At 44.7% G+C, this 21717-nt stretch overlaps 1 protein-coding gene across 1 annotated transcript in view; it reads right to left on the reverse strand.

Annotated features, from left to right (window-relative positions):
* LOC138453438 (lebercilin-like) overlaps positions 1–21717 on the reverse strand; it is a 1169225-nt gene that overhangs the window by 909557 nt on the left and 237951 nt on the right. Inside the window, exon 2 of the mRNA XM_069606292.1 lies at positions 13728–14116. Within this exon, the coding sequence (XP_069462393.1) occupies positions 13728–13935 (208 nt within the window). The 5' untranslated portion in view covers positions 13936–14116. The remainder of the gene's footprint in view (positions 1–13727; positions 14117–21717) is intronic.

Consider the following 21717-nt stretch of genomic DNA (forward strand, 5'->3'; position numbering starts at 1 on the left):
GGAAATGGGAGCTAGGAGGAAGGAGGACAGATTTAGGGAGGAACGAAAATTGAGGGAGCAGATTCTAGCTATCCAACCAGGGGGTAAGTTGAGAGCGCAGATGGATCCGGATAAGCGGGAAAAACTCCAACAGCTTAGAGCTAAACTATCCGCCCTTCTTGTGGGGCAGACGGAGAAGAAACTTGCGTTCCTGAAGCAGCAGTATATGGAGAAAGGGGAAAAAGCGGACAAGATTTTAGCTTGGAGACTCAGGGAACTTCGTAACAGTAGGCGAGTTAATTTTATATCCGGCCGGGGAGGTGAAAAGTTGCTTGGGGATGATCAAATTGCAGAACAGTTTAAATTGTACTACGAAAGCCTTTACGCTTCTGAGAATACTGGTGATGGGTCAGACGTGGATCAGTTTTTTTAGTTGCTTCCAATCCCCTGTCTACCGCGAGAAAGCTCAGCCTCCTTGGAGCTTCCAATCTCTCCCCAAGAGGTTATCGATGATATTGCATCTCTGAAGAATGGTACTGCTCCGGGAGATGACGGATTCACCGTCCGCTTTTACAAAACATTTTGTTCCACGTTGGCCCCGCACTTATCTAAGGTGTATAACGCGGCCTTGGATATTGGCGGTCTTCCTCCTTCCATGATGTCGGCTCTCATTGTGGTAATCCCGAAGGAGGGAAAGGATTCTTCGTTATGTCAATCCTATAGGCCCATCTCATTGTTAAATGTCGATATGAAAATATTGGCCAGGATCCTGGCGACCAGGTTGTCTAGATTCATTCCCTCTTTGGTTCACGGAGACCAGGTGGGCTTTATTCCTAGACGCCAGGGTTCTGACAATGTTAGAAAAACAGTGGACCTGATGTATGAGGTGTCCAAACGGGAGTCCGGGGCTTATCTCCTCTCGTTGGATTCTGAAAAAGCTTTTGACCGCGTAGAGTTGTCCTACATGGGAAGGGTGCTCCGGAAGATGGGTATTGATCACATGTTCTGCGGCTGGGTTTCGGCACTGTACAATGCTCCCTCTGCGCGGCTTCTGGTTAATGGCTTTACCTCCCCGAGCTTTTCGCTCTCTAGAGGGACTCGTCAGGGGTGCCCTCTATCTCCCCTTTTGTATGCTCTGGCTATGGAGCCTTTTGCCATCGCGGTCAGACGGGAGGAGACGATTGCAGGAGTGCGATGTGGGGACTTTAAATTGTCTCTTTTTGCAGATGACATCCTAGTGTATCTGTCTGGGATTAATGACTCCTTACCCCGGTTGTTGGAGCTGATATGCGGTTTTGGAAAGTTTTCCGGGCTCAAGATAAATGTATCTAAACCCTGTATTATGCCCATGGTTAAGTGTGACAGTGATATTCGTGGTAAAACAGAGGTGTTTGGGATGCGAATAGAGAGTGTCAGTACTAGATATCTTGGCGTCAATATTCCCAGGGATCTGAGCAAGATTTTTTAGGTGAATTTTCCCCCGTTGTTGGCTAAGGTTTGCAACGACATGGATAGGTGGTCTCCCCTGACGCTCTCCTGGTTTGGGCACATGGTTACTGTGAAGATGAACGTGCTCCCCAGACTTCTTTATCTCTTCTCTTCTCTTCCTTGTATCGTTCCGGACTCCTTTTTTGGGTCTCTTCGAATGCGTCTTCTTCGCTTTGCGTGGGGTGGTAAGAGGGCTAGAATAAAGTTTGGTACCTTGACCTTCTCAAAGGCATTTGGGGGATTTGGCCTGCCAGACTTCAAAAAGTATTACAAGGTGGCTCAGCTGCGAGTAATGCTAGAGCATTTGCGGGATGACCTTAGGACATACTGGACATATATTGATGATGTGCAGGTTCACCTTCATAAGGTTAGGGACTTGCTCTGGGCCCCTCCTCATTCACTGCCCGCTGCAGCTAGGTCCCATCCAATTCTATCTGTTCTTTGGGCGTTATGGAGACCAAGTAGAGACAACAAGCCATTATCGTCATGGCGCTCCCCCCTGTCTTCCTTGTGGGGACCACCGCTTGATTTGGGGGCCGGAGATTTTAGAGGGACACAGATGTGGTCGGCCAGGGGGTTGAGATGGCTGCACAACTGTTTGACCAGAGAGGCTTTATTGAATTTTCCCAATTGTTGGAACTACTTCCGGAGAGGCCTCCTTCCATTTTCGATTACTTGCGGCGTAAGGGGATTCTTACTCAGGCAGGTTGGGTGGCCTCCCTCTCTCGTCCTTTGACCTCTTTTGAAAAAGTCTTTGTAGAGGCCAAGTCTAGGAAGGGATCCCTCTCGAAAATCTATAACGTTTTAATTATGGCTGACTTAGAGGGTAGACAGGCATTCAGGGGTGCATGGGAGGAGAGACTAGGCACAACCCTAGATGAGCGGGCTTGGGACTCTGTTTACTGGTCCATCTTTGGCGGGAAGCTCTATACTGCAGCTATGGAGCATAACTTTAAAATTCTCCACTTTTGGCACCGGCCGCCCGCCTCTCTGTCTAAAACGTTTCCCGGAGTTTCTCCAGGGTGTCCTAGGGCTTGTGCTGGTAGAGGAACCTGGTTCCACATGTGTGGGAGTGTCCGGTCATTCAGGTCTACTGGACAGAGTTACTTAGTTGGATCAAAGACATCCTGGGAACCTGTCCTGCCCTTCATCCAATGGAGATTTTATTGGGTACCCCTAGGCCAGGGTGTGAGGAATTCCCTTTTTCCAGGGTGATGAGTGCGATGCTGAGGGCGGGGAGAATGGCTTTAGCCCAGAAGTGGAAATGTTCTCGGGGCCCAACGAAGGCAGAATGGTTTCACAAACTTTTGTCAATTTTTACTTATGAGAAGCTTGCAGCAATTGTCAATGATAACATGTCATCTTTTTTGCAGGATTGGACTAATGTGCTTTTGAGTATGGACTGTGCAGCTTTGAGACTTTAAGATCTTGGGCCCTGTACGGAGCTTGATGATAGAAGGGTGGGTGGGGGTTTGGTCTTCGAATGAGCTATGACGCCTGATGTTTGGTGTTTGTCTGGGACCTTGCAGATAGAGGTATGCTGTTAAACAGCCATTGTTTGTATTGAGTCCTTGTCCCAGTCATGGTGTACCCTTTACCTTTGTTTTATTGAACCCAGTGTAGCTCACTGTTTGGGGGGAAGGTTTGTTGTGAGGGGTCGGGGGGGGGTGTTATAAGTTGTCCAGACTGGACCCTTTATAGAATTAAATGAATTAAATGTGTATTGTTACTGAATGAACTCAATAAATACAAAGTGGAAAAAAAAATGGAACGCATGTTTTTGGGCAGGCTTCTGAAAACGTAACTTAAGCACAAAGACAGCTAACGATTGCTTAGAATCTGTGAGGTTAGAGGACGCAGAGAAATACAGGAGGCAAATAAGGCAGGTTTGGCGCGTAACATCTGCCTCCAAATTCCGCATACCTTGTCTTGAGTATGTTCAGCATAGAACGTGCATTTTGGATTCAGGAGTAATTGGTACGAAAGTAGATTTTTCAGTGTTTGCCTGCAGTCTGCTTAATTTAAATGAATATATTTGTATTAAAAAAAACAAGCCGGCACAGGCGTGGGCAGAAACCGGCCCCCAGGGCCTCGCCCGCCCACCTCCTGATGATATTGCGCTTTTCTTAAGTATTCAGTATTTAAAACAATTCAAATAAACATTCTCTGATTAAATTTCATTATTTCACATTAATTCAAGATTTCCAAAATATAAATGTCATTATCCATAAACATTTGTATTAATTCAATTATTGTCCATACATAACAACCAAGCCAATATTTCCACAAAAACAATGGATACAAATTTACAAAATAGGTTCAGCAAGGAGAAATCTTCTATGGTCAAACGATGACCAGAAAACAAACATTCATTTGTCAGATATTGATTACCATCATAATGACGTTACAATATAGAAAAGCAAAAAATATATTTTAAAAAAAATATGTTTTGGGAGAGAACAAATAAAAAAATAGGGGATTAATAAAGTAAACAATAACCAAATAAAAATCGAAATGAAGGAAAAGAAAAAAAAGTAAAAGGGGAGAAAAAATGAGAAAAAATGGATATTAGAATATCAACTTTACGGGTATTCCAAGATGGCCGTCGAGAGGGAAGCACAGTAATCTGAGTGCTTGCACCTCCTGGCACCCAACACAACAATGAAATCAGAAATAAGACCGTCCCTTTCTGAGCAGCATGTTGGGGAGGAGCTAGCACTTTGGCTAGCGCCTTCCTGCACCCCTCAATCGCTTTACAATTGGACAAGGCTTCTCTAAGCCCTATAGCACCGAGAAAGCTTTTTTCATGCAAAAATAATCACATGCAGGCTTGGTCAGCCACTAAATGAAAATAGTATTAAATTTCAGCCTGTGCTAAGAATAGACTACATGCATTGTGTGGGGCCGGCTAGCTCTAGCAGAAAGCATGAGGTAACTCAGCAGCTGTTCCTGTCCATCACAAGCCAATGGAGACTAAAATAGATTCAATGCACGACATACAGAGTACTAGGAAAACAAGGTTTTTTTGTAGGAATTACTAGACCAGATCAAATATAATTGTTGAGTTAAGAGTTGAGAGAATGGCAGGAAGATGTGAATGCAGCCAAGGAAGACAGAATGCTGGTCTGAATGGCAGAGTCCTCTGCCATTCCCCCCCAATCCTCATCTCTGTAAGGATTAAAGTTTGTTATCTCTTGAAAGATAGACTCATGGTCTTAATTCCCTAGAGGGGTGCATTTACTCGGGTTTGAGCATGATCAGGGAGTACCCCAAATATTTAAGGGGTGCTCCTGTAAATTGGGGTTCACTTTCAGTGGTGACCCCGATGTGATACTTAGTTACTTGCCCCCATACTTTGCAAAGCCCTAGGCAGGCAGCTACGCCCAACTATAGTGGTCAGACCCCTAAATCAAAAAACCCATGTATCCTGAGCGACTTTAGTAGAAGCCATTTGAAAAGAAATCCTTTCTGCTCACTGAAGCAGGGCGTGGCTCCAGAATTACAGGCCAGCATGGGACTTCGTAACAGAGGGAAACTCAAGTGAATCACACCCAGGTAACGATACTCTTGCAAGTGATAAAAAAATGGGAACAGGTATGTGTGATATTATGGTGATGTGAATGGTATTATGGTGATGTGAATGGTATTATGGTGATGTGGAGAAATACGAGGTCAATGGAATAGGACTTGGTGATGTATTATGGCATAGGAGTTTTTGGTGATGCAGTATTGGTGATATAGTATGAAATAGGACTTTTGGTGATAAGGAATAAGATTGGATAGGATAGATTGGATTGGATTTCAGGATAAGAGGTGGGTTATGTATTGAAATGGTCACGCATTTCTGTTTTTCTACTTTTTATAATGGAAAGGGAACCTCAGCATATTGAGATGAAAGGGATCCCCAGCTTATAAGGACTGGGAAGTAAGGGATCCTCAGCCATAACAGGTTGAGAAGGTAGTACCACACATTATTCTTCACATGACGATAAAAGCAATAAGTGGTATTACAACAGTAGTGGCTCGGCATAAGGAATGGGCCTGGGTGGTAGTCAATTATTTTGTCTTGCTGTCTTTTGTGGTAAAAAAGGAAGAAAGGTGGATGAGTCGCAGTGTGTGTGTGGGTGAAATCAAAGTGAGAAAAAGGGGGTGGGGGAAAAAGTGGGTTGATCTGTATTTTTGAAGCATGTGCAGCATAGCAATAGGGTTTAAGTGAAGCATTAGGGACGTGCACAACATTATGGAGGAAGAACCTCCAATAAAACACATGCATAGGGTTCTGCCACTGTATTGTGACAAAATAAATAAACAATTGATAATAGAAACAAAGGGAAGGGGGGTGGGGTGTCCTGCTCCTGGCCAGAGCAGGGTCCCCATAACAGAAACATGCTAGAAAAATGTCAATTTTTGTAGCAGCAAAATATGAACGCAACAAGTTAAAAAAAAAAGAGAAGAGATTCTAGATCTCTGTCAATTAGTTAAGGATATGGAAGATCAGGAAGGTGAAAAAGAGATCCAATGTTAGGGTATATACCCCGTAACGCCTAAACCTGCAGTAGGGTATAAAAACACAGCCTATAAGCCTCCAGAGGTAGAGAGTGTCAACAGGATTATCAGAATTAGCAACTAGGAGGGGGGACTCAAGAGCTTTTGCACCTCCATATAACCCCATCCACAAGCTCTAATATGCCCGTAGCATTGGTGTACCTAGAGGGTCCACAAGTAGACATAGACAGCGAGTTAAGAGCATTGCAGGAAAGGTTGCTCAGGTTACAAGAACCTGAAGAAGTATCACTAGAAATAAGGGTACCATTGCAGAAAACAGGGGATTGGAAGTCAGGAGATTTTTTGTTTAGGTTTAACCCTGGGGCAATAGGAAATGTTTATGTTGAAAAAGATGATGGGCAGAGGGTATGGACGGCCCTGGGACAAAAAGTAGAACAAGCAAGGGAAAATGAATGGGAATATCAAGGTAGTAGAAATAATGAAGAGGCAGGGCAAGAAGGAGATCAAGGAGAGGAGGCAGTGAGAACCCCGTTCCTGCCAAAAGAGGCAGTGGGGAGGACAGACCAAGCAATAGACGAGATTTAATCATGGTAGTTCAAGATCAGAAGAATTCTAAAGGGGGTAGAAAACAAAACAGATATGCAGATGCTTCTAATACACAAAGAAGTAAGGATAACACAGTATGTGCCATGGCCTCAAATGGACAAAAATAATTGGATTAATGCTCTCCCCCAGCTTATAGATGGAGCTAGTAAATGGATCTATGAATTTGAATAACAAACAGCAGGGGGTAGCCTTAGCACTAGGGGACTTTAAGAGTTTACTGGTCACCATAGCTGGGGTCCAGGCTGGAGACATATGGGCAAGGGCTGGGGTAAGTCTTGCAGATAATGAACATGATGGAGCAGTCTTTGATGAGGTAAGGGCATGGGTATGGGATGCCCTACGAAGGATGTATCCAGATACCCCTGACTTACATTCTTTAATGCAGTGCACAATGGGTGATGATGAGGAATACTGTACCTAGTACCATTCAGTCCATATGGCAGAAATTCTAAAAAACACAAATTCCCTAGTACTATTTCAAAAGTGCAAACTTCCATTGCAGAGGCTCCAAAAAGAAACATCTTACCTACTATTACAAGCCATGTATTCTGCAAAAAGAAAAATACATCCTAACACTGTTACTACTTGTATTTAAAATGTTGAAACCTCTGCTATGCATAAAAATAAAACAAGTCGTTTGCCTTTTATACCTAATTGTATTACAACAGTGCAAACTCGGATTACCTGAACAAAAAAGAAAAAGTATTTCAAGTAGTGGTATTTCAAGGATTAAAAGAGCTGTGGTTCACAAAAGCAAAAATGATAACTTAACTATAACTGATACTTTTCGATTTGTACATTACAAAGTTCACCTATCGAGAAAACACAAAACCAAAGTGTCCATAATACGGACAGTAATACAAACATTTTAAATTGCACCATCTGCAAAGAAAATTTGAAAAGGGATAAACCTCAAAAATATAATTCAGGAAATTCTGTCATTTTGTCACACATGCGAAATAAACATGAGGAGGTGTATTTAAACAATGTTAAGACAAATAAACTAAAAACAAACTCAGCTGAAAAGGCTGGCTCTACAGAAGTTAGCAGTATTAAAAACACAGTATTAATAGAAATCATAGAAAGTAACAGTTGAAAAAGTACATGAATCCGTATCTTCAAAATGTCCCACAAAATATCAGATTGGTATCATTAGAAGTACACAGAATCACCACACATCGATTTAGAGTATGCTTATTTATTTTTAAGTTGCTTGGAGTGTGGAACAATAATTTCAGTAGGAGAAACAAATGCTGCTACTCATCTGCAAATATTAAAGTATCATCAATTAAGACATACTTTAAAAAGGTTAATATTTATGAAAACCATGTTAGAAAGGATGCTCCTTGGCACTTCAGGTAGGTTGTTCACAAGTTCCTTTATTTAAGTAACATGAAGTATAAGCATAGGAAGGAACCCAGGAGCCCAGGAACCCACTGCTCCCACCACCCAGTTTACATCTCTCCAACTGCCTGGGCTGGAACCCCACTCATACACAAACATTCCAGTCACTCTCACAGCATTCTCAATCTGACATCATACATTCCATTCATCGTTACAAGTACTATAGCACACATGTCTTTTCTTTCTACAATATACTATACATATGTGAATATTTGCTCTTCAATATTTGCACTTTATCCCCTTTTTTGAAATGTTGGATGTCACTTTCTAATAATAATTAGCCTATTACATTCAAATATTTGTGTATACACATGTACGAAATAAAACAATATATTGTTTCTAAATAAATATAAATCGGATAAAGTATCAAATACACCCATGTATGCTTTCTACAACTTGCATATACCACATATAAAACATTACATTTTAGTAACGCAGAAAATACGGCCAAAAATAAATCATATTTTAAAACTGCAAATCCAACAAATGAACATTTGTAAGATTAGTTTGTATAATACACTAGCAAAAGTACCCGTTCTCTGAACGGGTTCTGTAGACAGACATGATGACTCTCTGTCTGGATGGTCCTAACAGGTAACTGTGAAATTTGGAGCAGATTGGTGAAAGGGTGTGGAATTGTATAAGGAACAACACTTTGCCAAACAACAAATCCACAAAAAAATGCAGACTTGCGCTGAAATTCCGTAATGGTGTGGGGTGTCTAAATGTCATGTAGCCAGTATTCGGAGGGTCCTAACAGGTAACTATGCAACATTTGGTACAGACTGGTGAAATGGTGTGGAATTGTATAAGGAACAACGCTTTGCCACAAACCCAGCCAACAAACAGTGAAGAGAGTGGGCACCACCATGTATTCAAAAATGTTCAGAATATTCAAGTAAAAATCAAATGTTTCAAAAAAGACTATACATCCATTTGAAAAGGAGCTGGCTGTGACAAGTCTGGAGACACCCGGACTTATAATTGCAACACACGCTGGAGACCAAGTAATGATACTGGGTCACACAACCGCTCTCATATGGGGCCCAAGATGGGCACGTATTTATATCTGGTTCACGACAATATGTTCAAGTATCCATAATATACCATACTTCTTAGAGAAAGGAAGATGAGTCTTTCTGATTCATATCAAATATGATTTATCCATAGTAGTTCAAACAAAAAGCTATCACTAATAATCCTTAGTGAGGAAGCAGTTGCCACAATCCACATGTATTAGACTAAAAAAGGCAATGCATTTCGGAAATAATTTCCTTCATCAGGGCGAGTCTCATTGGTGTGGTCAGTGGTGAAAAACAGAACGTCCTGCGTTCATGCCCACTCAGCAGTGGGTTGTAAATGACATTATGCACAAAGGCATGGAGAAAATCCACTCGTGCTTACAAGGAAACCAATCTTGTAATACACAGAGAGAAACGATCCTCCACTGTGCAGCTGCAGGGCAGTGACTCAGACTGACTCACTAAGGATTATTAGTGATAGCTTTTTGTTTGAACTACTATAGATAAATCATTTTTGATATGAATCAGAAAGACTCATCTTCCTTTCTCTAAGAAGTATGGTATATTATGGATACTTGAACATATTGTCGTGAACCAGATATAAATACGTGCCCACAAACCCAGCCAACTACACATTTTCACTTTTATAAATATAGATAGGTACAAGTATGCTCATTTATACAATTAAAATTACATAAAGCAGTTTAAACATTAAAAAATATATATCATCAGGCTTAGCTCTTAACATCACACGTTCTACCAGACATTGGAATCCTTAGCCTGGACGACGTCAGGAGGAAATCCTCAACTCATGAGACAGGTACTCAGCGAGGAAAGAAGGCACAACTTGACAGCATGCCCATACATATGGAATGAGGTGTCTGTGTCATTGATGGATGTCTAGCTATTAAAACCATAATGTTATGGATTTGAACATGGGGGAAACTACTGGAGGATGAATATGGGGTACTCCTGCTAGAGTTGATTGCTAGGGATGGAGCAATGAAAATACAGTTGTCGCATGTAATACTAACATTACTGCAGTTATCCTTCCAGGCCATTTGGTTCCATCACGTAAACACGGAAGGTAAGAAGATAGCTGTCAAGTGTGCTTTTTGGAACCTTTATAATTCTTCTACTGATAAACTCATGGGATCTCGGATGTCTATAGACTATCTGTCAATCAAAACTCACTTTAATCAAGAGTCCTGTTTGGACTGTATGTATCGTGGCAAAGGACACGTCCTCATGGAGGGCACGATACCAGGTTTTTTATTAAATAAAAGGATAACACCTGTCTTTCCCTAACACTATGGGTGTTCCCTACCTATGTTATTAACTAAGGTGCCGATCAGTCAGTTGTGAAATGTCCAAAAGGAATGTCTGCTGTCCAAAACTATCCTTACTGAACCTACCACTATGAAAAAAATTAACTCCAGTAATGCGAATGACTCCCTTCTCCCGAGGGTACTTCTAACACCAGTCTTTAGTGCCAACAGTCTTTCTTGACTTCTTGCACCAAAATTCTTCACTTCCTTGGTTGGGTTCTTGGGCTCTCTTTAATACATAATCCACAAATAGTCTCTCCGACTTCTGGATTAAGCTTTTTAGTTCCTTAATTGGATTATTGGGTTTTCTCTTCTCTTTGGAGATCATTGTCGGGGATCTCTTACTAGTTCACCTTTCTTGGTTGCAGTTCTCTGAGCTTTGTTGTACTTCAATTGCTTACTTTCAGTAGGTTCTGGCCCTCTCTGGTTTTCTCTTCAACACTATATTTACTTTGTATAATATGCCGAATTACTTCCCCCTTTTCCCAGGGTATTTTATTTTTATTTTCTCTTCTCTCATTATCCACTTGTTCAACAGTTCTTTCTCTAGAATAACAATATTTTTATCTTCTTGCTTCACACTTAACTGTTTCATATTTGCTACTGGGACAAGTTAACTGTGCAATATAATGATCTCCATGGGTCCTCCCGGGATTCCCGTTCTCTCCGTTAGCTTTTCTTTGACAGAACATCTTTGGGAGCCTTCTTCTGTGGAGCCCCTTTTTCTGTTAACAACTTGCCAACGCCTTTTTCTGCCAGGAGTCTTTCTCATTGTGCTTTCCCGTGTCTCTGTCGCAGTGTTCCGGTCCCCTCTTGCATGACCGGACACCCCATAGGCTTCTCGGGTTGGTGGTATCGGCAAAGTTGTTTGTACCCTTGGTTCACCATGAACTGCCTCTCGTGGTCTGGCCACCGTCTCTTTTTAGGTTCCTGCCCTTGTGCTTTCTCACATTTAAGGTACACCGCAACTCTGGTGTACCGTTCTTTGATGCTGGCTGAGTTCAAAACTGGCCAGCTTCCGGATTTCCTTCTCCGTCAAGATGGATGCATCTTAGGGCCTCCCCTGGCTTGCATATGTGGATCGCTCTCTCCCTTTCATCCCCTTTTCCGACGTCTCTCGCTGAGTGCAGCATTAGCCACGTACTCATCTCAGTGGATCGGACCTTCTGATTTAAAGAGACATGATTTGTTTCCATAAGAGTAGCATATCTATTAGGAGTTTCTTCGTCTCAGTACTGATACTCTGTTATTGTGGTTTCTACATTGCAGTCCTGATAACTCACTTAAATAGTACATCAAAACATTTCATGTAGGCCACAATATGTGCAGCCTGAGGGAGTTCCTCATGGGAATGGGAGTCCTTGTCCCCAAAAGGGGAATCTCTCCCTGTGAGGTCCCACTTGCCTCTACCACTAGGGAGGGTATTGCGAAGTCGGCTCACGTCCCTAGCCCAACAGGAAGCGTCTCCCCCAATTTCCTCGATCCAATCTGCCTGTTGAAAAGCAGATTGGATCTGTGCTGGGATGATCATCTTGATCTTTTCTGTGGTGAGGTGTAAGCGCAAACCTGAGAGAATTGAGTATGTGGTGCAGGAATGCTTGTTTGGATTTGGGCATTTTAAAAACTCAAGAGTAATAACTGTTTTGGGTATGTTTGCCTGAATTGTTTTTGTTTGTGGCAAACTGAAATTTTAACGAAGCGGGGGACACCCCTGTACCACCAGAATACCAACCATGGGGAGAGGGGAACAACCCCGCAACCTCTGTCCTCCAGTGTTATTTTGCAATATATGCGACCAAATTGGCCCGAAGCGCAAATCGCCCATGCAAAATTCGACCAAATTAGTCATTAGGTCAATTGTTTTAGATCAAATTGGCTAATACCGTAATAACACTGACCTCTCTACATAAGGAGGATGGGTTTGATTGCCCCCATCTAGAGAAGCTTCTCAATCACCTCCATCAGGGAAGGAGAGCGAACCTGCACTAAGGGAGGGTACGAAGTGGAAAATGGAGAATGGGGGAAGCAGAATCCCTGACTCACCAATAACAGGACCCATGGGTTTTATGTAATGGTCCTCCACGGTATAATGTGTAGGGACAAACAACCCCCTCCCCCGGACCCTCACCAGAAACCCGTGGGACTTGACATGGCCATCACTTGGTGGTTTTGTTTGTGGCTCTGAAGTTGGAACTGGCTCCTGAGGAAGAAAGGAAAAAAAAAACATGTAGTGCCCGATTGCTGCTGCTGCGGTCTCTCACAGACTGCCTAGCCTTTCAGTTTTGCAATATTTATTTTTGGGCACTAGCCTCAGCCTAAACACCAGATAAATATAAATAGGGTTCCCCCAAACTCACCCTTCTGCATACACCTCTCAAACTCTGAACTAAACGTAACCATACCTGTACAGCACAACAAACTGAACGCACTTCACACCACCACCACAACGACGACGATACAAACCACAAATAGTCTCGCCCAACACCACATGGCGGCTACCATAACCGAAAAACATGTCACCAAACTGAATCTGCAAACAGCACCTCACAGGTCTCTTGCTTTTTTTCCCACGCTCAGTCCTATTAACTTACCCGCCTCACTCCTTGCCTTACAGATCAGCCAGAGCGCCAAGAAACCATGGAGATGGCAACAGTGTGCAGTATAAGAACCCTTAACATAAGATATCACCCAAATACCTAACGAGGGAAAAATTGCTAACCACACAAATCGTATCTGCATAGTTAGCAAAGCAATACATTACAACTGCTCACACATCATAACAAGAGACACATCAGCATACCATAAAACACAGGGCAATAACGAATGTAAGATCCATTCACCAGCCCATCTATCAATGTGCTTAATCTGTTTGTCCATCCAAAAAAGTAGGACGAATATTAATACAGAAATGGAACACTGCTGCCCTCCCTTCACTAACCTCCACCTCACCCTTTAAAAAACATATCGAAACATGACTTTACATTTTCCATTTTAGTACTGGCAGGTATAAAAATAAATCAAACTGCATATCTCTTAGCTGCTCTTAAGGCATTTGCTCTGAATGTTAGAATAAAACAACACTCCTAAATGATTACAATATCATCCTTTCCGATTTTAGCAACGGTGCAATTGCTTTCACACACGTAGGAGGCAATTACGACTGTTTGTTGTTCCCTATAACGGAAAGATCCGTTTTCCGTTGCTATGAAACTTCCTGAAGACGACCTAGCAGCCTACAAGGGTATTATCCTCGCAAGAGTTCGTGTTTTTGAACAAACAAATACGCGTAATATATCAGATGCACTTTGCCAATTTGCCTGCTTCGCTTCTTCTACTGATACTATTTGTGTAGTCATAGCAAAAGTTTGGAAAACACAGTGTTTATTGAGCATACCTTGTTTATCACGATTGGTAGACCTCTGCTGTTTGAGGCTTGTTCTCTTGAAGTCAGCAGATTGAGACCTGAAGTTTGGTGTTGTTGGAGCCGATGTTTGAGATGAACTGTCAAAGTCATCTGAATAATAATAATATCTGCAATCAACCTTATCGTAGTGTTTGCAGCAGACTGGTTCCTGGGCCTGTGTCCTCCTTTTTTCTGCCATTTTTACTTCAACTGTTTTCTCCAGCCTTTTTTCATGTTCTGTATGTAAAACAGCAGGTCGTCATAGGTATTTTAGAAGTGGACTTCTACAGCAACCTGTGTTTATTTTCCTTTTCTTCATACTCTATTCAGCACTCATAATAGTGTGAGCCAACTCTACACTTCGATCAGATTTCGTTTAGCTGGAACAAACAGGGAAATAAAGAAAAGATTTTTTGAGAGTGAAAAAAAACAGTATGTTAGTGTTCTGCCGGTCGCTTTTGTTTTCTATTTCGGAAATCATTGAATTGCATTGCAAAATAATGTATTTACAGAATACAGTGTAATATAAAACAGTGCAAATACAACAAACTAATAGTTGTTCGATGTAAATTCACATCCATTAAATGTACAGTCACCAAACCAAAGCATACTGACATACAATTGGCTGACAAATTAGAAGATCCGTGCATTTATGAAAGACTGCATTTGCCAGACTTGAGTAAGTTACAAGACTGAGGGCTCAGTACAGAGGCAAGATATGCACACACTTTTCTTGTTATTCAATAGAGCTGGATTGTTGGTAAAGGTTTGGGGTCTGTTCGGGACAGCAGGTGTTCATTTCATAGTGGAAATAGTCGTAATATGGAGTGCTAGCCAGGGCCAGGATAAGCTGTGAACCTACGGTAACCAGGAATGCCTGTTTTGACCCCGAGTGAAATTACAAAGTGCCCGATTTTGGAATCTATCTGGCAGCATGGGGTGATGAAAGAGCGTGTCACATCTTGTGACCAGAAAACCGTACATTCAGATCCCCTGATTCTCAAAGGAGATCACTGTGAATAGGGAGTGTTCGCTGCTAACAGGTTTTCACAACCTATCACTCTCCACAGACCTGTGTGTTGAGACCATGGCTGGCACAGACACGCGCAGGCTTCTGTCAGCAGCCTAATTTCCCGCCATCCATGTGGGTGGCAGGAGTGCATCTGTGATGGCATCTCTTAAAAGGTAAATCATCAGAAATGCTTGTTTCAGACTTCCATGCATACATTTAGGGGTGGATATGTATACCTAACCGGAAACACCTTTGGCAACAGTTCATAGTAGGCAGGGTCAAGAAAGATCCTCATTTTCCCTGTTCATAACAAGTGCGTGTCAGGCTAAGCATGGGGAAGCCGACAATAGGGTTCTTATACTAGTTAGTACATACATTTGTCAGTCAGGAACGCACTCACAAATGCTCATGACATGCCCAACTGGCCACGACAGAATCCATTATTTTACATGAGGCAAGACTAATGGTGTCGTGGAAATCAAGAGGACTGCTGTTTTTTGCCCCTGTGCTTTCAAGGACATATACTGTGGTGTCACGTGCCCAGTTTGCCCAGTTAGTTCCGGGTCACGTGACACCCCGGAAATAAAGGAATCACCGGAACTGGCGTTAGAACGCCAGTCCGGGTTTATGCAGCGCAGCTGGTGGTCGCGTCTTTCTTTTATGCGCAGCGGCACATCAAGCCAGGCCCGAGCCGGGCCTACCCCCAAGGTCGAGCCCCACACACACCACCAGGGGCCCGACTTCACACTGGCGACGAGGGGAAAGGAGAAGAGCCCGCGAGCGGAGCTGCATATCAACACGTGCAGCATCCGAGCCTCGTTTTCACACCCCCAACATTCCAAACCTACACGCAGGCCCGACGGAAACTTTGGAAGCCTCGTTCTCAGCCCCCCAACGTTCTAGGAGCATCACGCTCGACACAAAGTGGCTGCAGCAAGTCCTGCCTCACCCAAGAACAATTTTTTTTGTTTTCTCCTATTGAACAATTAAAATATCAGGAGGCACAACCAAGCTATCAAAGTCAACGGAAAACATCACTCAAGCACGCAGGCACCTGCATCCCGACACGGGTGAGTGAAGCCCTACAGGCCTGCAAATCTTGGCTGCGCCATCACCCCAGTAACGCAACATGTCCAGCAGAGAGTCAAGCCCCTCGAGGGTCAACACTAGCTCGTCATCCAGAAGGAGCATCTCCACAGATCACCCCGACCCAGCGCTCACCACGCTCATGCCTCCGTTTGACCCATTCACCACTGGAGCAGCCATTCGCTGGGAAATCTGGCTACAACAGTTTGAAATGCACCTCGACGCAAGAGATATCACAGTACCAAAGAGGAAACGCACCTTCCTTTTGCTCAACATCGGGGCTGCCGCCTTACGCCTGTTTAACGCAATCCCAAACCGCGGAGACGGAAACGACTACGACGCTGCGAAGACTGCGCTCACTAACATGTTCAAACCTGACCTCAACCCGGACTATGAACGTTTTAATTTCTGCATGGCCAGGCAGCGAGACACCGAGACAGTTGACAAATTTCATGCACGCCTGCGCGAGATGGCGGTCGGCTGCGAGTTCCCTGACGAGGAGTTCGCCATCCGCCTCCAAATAATCAACGGCATATCCTCAGAAAAACTGAGGAGAGCTATCCTCTCAGAAAGGAACGTACGCCTATCCCGCATCCTGGAAATGGCGCGCCTTCGTGAGCAGACGGAAGACCAGGTAGCGTTGATCGAGGCGGCGATCCAGAGACTTCTACTCGACAGCCCAAGACCAACAGAAGACGTTGCAGCCATATCCAGACACCGGAACACTCGTGTGAAGCCTGAGCAAAAGGCCCACATGCCGGAAGGGAAGGAAAAAGCCTGCAAATGGTGCGGCGGCCCGTGGCACAAAGGTGAATCCTGTCCTGCATGGGGGTCAACATGCCGAAAATGCAACCGCCTTAATCATAACACTGCAGTCTGTCTAAACCCGCCAAACCGAAATGACAGAGAACCAACTCCGCGACCAGGGCAGGAGCGCCGGAAAAAGTTTGCACCCAGAGAAAATCCATTCCAGCCTAACAAGAAAGGAAAGGCCAGAGCCGTTGATCACTCCCAAAGATCCCCGGACACAAGCGAGAGTGATGACAGCGATGACAGCGAATCCCCTGATAGGAGAGACAAAGACAGACGGAAAAGAGGAAACAAGCGGATACACCGGGTGCACCTCATCTCGGCCGTTGAACCATATCGATCCCGACAACGGAAGAGACCCTCATGTACAGTCATCGCCAATGGAGAACCACTAAAAGTAGTCATCGACACGGCGCAACAGTGAATGTAATGCCAACGACAGCATTCGGCAAGCTCAGCCCGAAGCCCAAACTCCATGAGAAGAAGGTCCGACTATATGCCTACGGATGCAAGAAGCCCTTACCAGTGCAAGGATCCTTTAAATCAGACTTTTCTCATAATAACACCAGTTGCCGGGCACGCATATATGTCGTGGATTCTGGCTGTGAAACGCTGCTAAGCTGCAGGACAGCGGAAAAACTGAAATTAATACATTTCACCTTCAGCCTTCAACACAAAGAACTTGATGGCCTACTAGAACAATACCAGAAGATATTCCAAGGCATCGGATGCCTGAAAGGCCGAACCATCAAGCTCCACATAGACACTACCATCGAGCCGAAAGCTGTCCGACACCGACGGATACCGTTTCACTTGAGAGAGGCAGTGGAGAAGGAACTGGCCAAGCTCGAAGAAGCAGGAATAATAGAAAAGACGTCAGGCCCAACCCCGTGGGTATCCCCCATGGTGGTTGCCCAAAAACCCAAACAACCCAACGCAGTATGAATCTGTATAGACATGAGGCTTCCCAATGCAGCCATCGGAAGAGAACGCCACATAACTCCAACGATAGATGAGCTCATTGTGGACCTCACAGGAGCAACAATATTCAGCAAACTGGACCTCAGATCCAGCTATCACCAGCTTCCGACAAGCCAGAGAGTCGAGATATATTACTACATTCTCCTCTCACCTCGGTCTGAGACGGTACAAACGGCTTAACTTCGGGATATCGTCAGCTGCGGAGGTATTCCAACACGAAATCCGAAAAGTCCTCCCTGGCCTAGAGGGCACCACAAACATCAGCGAGGACATCCTTCTGTACGCGTCAAACGAGAGAGAACACCACAAACGCCTGGCAGCAGTCATGGGTAGACTGGAAGAAGCAGGCCTGATGCTAAACGCAGAAAAATGCGAATTCGCAAAGGAAGAACTATGTTTCTTTGGGTACATCTTCAACGCAAAAGGCGTATCACCTGACCCCTCCAAGGTGGAGGACATAAAGAACACCAAGGCACCTCAATCTGCCACTGAGGTAATGAGCTTCATGGGAATGGCGACGTACTGCACGCGGTTCATTCCAGACCTCGCCAGTATTGCAAGCCCACTCCGAGAACTAACGAAGAAAAACCAGAAGTGGGAATGGACATCGATCCACCAACAAGCATTTCAACAGATTAAGGACTCACTGTCAGCCTCCACAACCATGGCATTCTTCAACATACAAAGGCATACCGAACTCCTTGTAGATGCCAGCCCGGTTGGCCTTGGAGCGGTACTAACCCAGACAGACAATGAAGGCAACGTGTTCCCCATCGCATTTGCCAGTCGGGCACTCACCAAACCTGAGCAGAACTATGCACACATAGAGAAAGAAGCAATCACTATCCTGTGGGGATGCCGTCACTTCAAAGTGTACCTGCTGGGCAAGCAAGCAAAGGTATTTTCGGACCACAAACCCCTGATCCCGATATTCCGAGGGTCGGCTCCTCACCCACCAGCACGCATCGAGAAATGGATGCTGCAACTGCAACCCTACAATATCGAAGTCGAATATCGCCCATGGACAGACAACCCAGCCGATTACCTGTCCCGTCACCCGAGGCCTGCCACGGAAGGAGAACAACGCCATGCGAAAGAAACTGACGAACATGTGTGCCACGTAGTCGCCTGCGCCCGACCACGAGCCCTGACCTTGCAAGAAGTAGCATGTGAAACGGAAGCGGATCCCATCCTGCAACATACCAACACCGCCATCCAGTCAGGTAATTGGAAGAACTACCTCACGTCCATGGCCCAATGCACCACGTCAGCTCAAGCCAAACTGCAAGCAATATTCGGGATCCGACATGAGCTCTCTGTTGCCCCCAAAGGGGTACTCCTCAAAGGCCACCGAATCATACTGCCAGTATCACTAGAGGAGAGAGCCCTCCGGCTAGCTCACAGCGGACACCAGGGCATTGTCAAAACCACGGCATACCTAAAGTCCCGAATGTGGATGCCCAACATACAACAACAGGTAGCGGAGCTGGTAGAATCCTGCGCAGCCTGCCAAGCCTCCAGAAGGCCTGAGAACCCAGAGCCCATCAGCAGTGCCCCAAGAAGAAGCAAGCGGTGGGATGCAGTCAGCATGGACCACTGTACAATTGCCTGCGAAGGATATCTACTCGTGGTAATTGACGAGTTCAGCAGGTATCCTAAGGTAGAACACGTGGCGTCCACCAACGCGGAAACAACAATCCTCACGCTAGAAAAGATCTTCGCAACACACGGAATACCAAGGAAGATAAAGAGCGACAACGGACCATCATTTACCAGCCAAGAGCTGCGTGACTTCTTTAAGGACATAAATGTAAAACACAAGCGAATCACCCCAAGATGGCCCCAAGCGAACGGCGATGCAGAGAGATTCATGGGGTCACTCAATAAGGTCATTTGCATCGCCAAAGAACGAGGACATCCATGGCTGAGAGCGGTATATCGTTTCCTGAGGACCCACAGGCAAACCCCACACTCTTCCACAGGCGTCAGCCCTGCTGCTCTCATGCTCGGGGTACCCATACAGGCAGAGCTTCCCATACACCCTCAGTGGGTAGCCCCCGAACCTGACATCCCGGCCATAGATGCCATGCGACTGAGGCGAAATGAACGAGAAAGCATTACCAGGCGAGCCAGTCACAGAGAGTTGACGCGAGGCGACACTGTCATCGTCAAAAACCAGGCTACGCCCAAGAAGATGTCCCTCAATTTTGAATTCCAACCGTGGACAGTCAGTGCGGCAAACCACAGCATGGTTACCGCCACCCAAGGGAGCGAAACAGTGACAAGGAATGTGTCACACTTCAGGAAAGTACCACCCGAACTGTGGAAAGAGTGCCCAGCGTCGCCAAGAAGAGAGACAATGGCACCTTGCATGCCCCGAGACCAAGTATCACCCCGAACCTATGCCACGCCAAGAGACCCTGAGACGACACACCAGCAAGAAGGTAGGACTGAACCTGAGCTCCCAAGAGCGGGCACGCCAGAGAGAGGTAACACCCGATACCTCCTGAGAGAGAGGTCGAGACCGTCTTCTCGTCTCCAGGGATACATGGTGGACGGAGTTTACCTACAGAAAACCCGCCCAAGATGAACTCAGAGTCAATTTGAACGCACAGTACCGTTCTAATGTTTTGTTATTAATAGTAGTGTACACACCTCCAAGTTGGGGAGGAATGTGGTGTGACGTGCCCAGTTAGTTCCGGGTCACGTGACACACCGGAAATAAAGGAATCACTGGAACTGGCGTTAGAACGCCAGTCCGGGTTTATGCAGCGCAGCTGGTGGTCGCGTCTTTCTTTTATGCGCAGCGGCACATCAAGCCAGGCCCGAGCCGGGCCTACCCCCAAGGTCGAGCCCCACACACACCACCAGGGGCCCGACTTCACATATACTATACTATGTGGACTGCATTTAACAGCAGGCATTACATTATCTGCAGACATGCCCTTTCAGAAGGCGTGTATAAAACAAGGAGGCCATGCGCACCGCGCGCACACCGCAGCAAGTACACTCAAGTACTGCTTGGCCGCTCACTCTGCGTGTCGTGGAAATCAAGAGGAATGCTGTTTTTGCTCCCGTGCTTTCAAGGACATATACTATACTGTGTGGGCTGCATTTACCAGCAGGCGATTACTGCTGCGCTGAATTAAGGATTGATACATATTATTAGAATATATAGTATAATCTTGTTTTCCTTGTTTATGTAGGCATTGCATTATCTGTAGACATGGCTTTCAGAAGGCGTGTATAAAACAAGGAGGCAGTGCGAACCGCAGCAAGTACCCTCAAGTAACCATGATGAGAACAATCATTGAGTCCTCCAGTTGCTATTTACACAGTGTTTGAACAATTCAATTGTAAGTGAAAATGCTCTCTTACATTCTCTAACACTGTTTCACTGAACCCATTAATATGACATTTTATGTAATTGAAATGCCTATTCGTTTGCGTTCTTTAATCTCTTTGTAATTGCATTTGTTTGAATTGATTTGTTAGGATTTATTTGTTAATTACTTTTTATTTTATCTGAAACTGCACGCTGCGTGCAAAAAAACAACCACAGAAGGAGGTTGATAGACAAACCACTTATGTGAGTGTATACACTTAAATCAAATATGCCAGACTTAACAGCACTCACACTGACCCAGGTAGCTAACCAAGCTAAATGGTCAGTGAAAACAAAACGGGCGTCTTCATGCAAATAGATAACGCTTACGCCGGTAATACGGCTGCCGACCTCAACTAAGAACATTAGGCCGTTTTGTGCCAAGCCGAACTCTAATGAAAATCTAGGTAAGAAGGTGCAAAACATGGTTGACCTTGACCCAAACCTGACAAAGTGTAATGCTGAAACAAGCAATCGAACAACAGAACTGTCGTTGAAGTCTGTGGAAAACACATAAGAGGGAGATAAACGTGTCAGTGACTTACAACCTTTGCCCAAATCAGTGGCTGAAACAAACTTGCAAAATTTAAATCAAGTCATCTCGGATACCACTTTACTGCAATCAGTAAAATCACCAACCATTACAAAAATGCAGAAGGCGAAATTACCATGTATGGAAGAAATAACAGAAAGTGATGAAGTATTCT

This window comes from Ambystoma mexicanum, chromosome 4p (genome assembly GCF_040938575.1).
Source record: "Ambystoma mexicanum isolate Mex_15411 chromosome 4p, UKY_AmexF1_1, whole genome shotgun sequence".
Classification (NCBI taxonomy): domain Eukaryota; kingdom Metazoa; phylum Chordata; class Amphibia; order Caudata; family Ambystomatidae; genus Ambystoma; species Ambystoma mexicanum.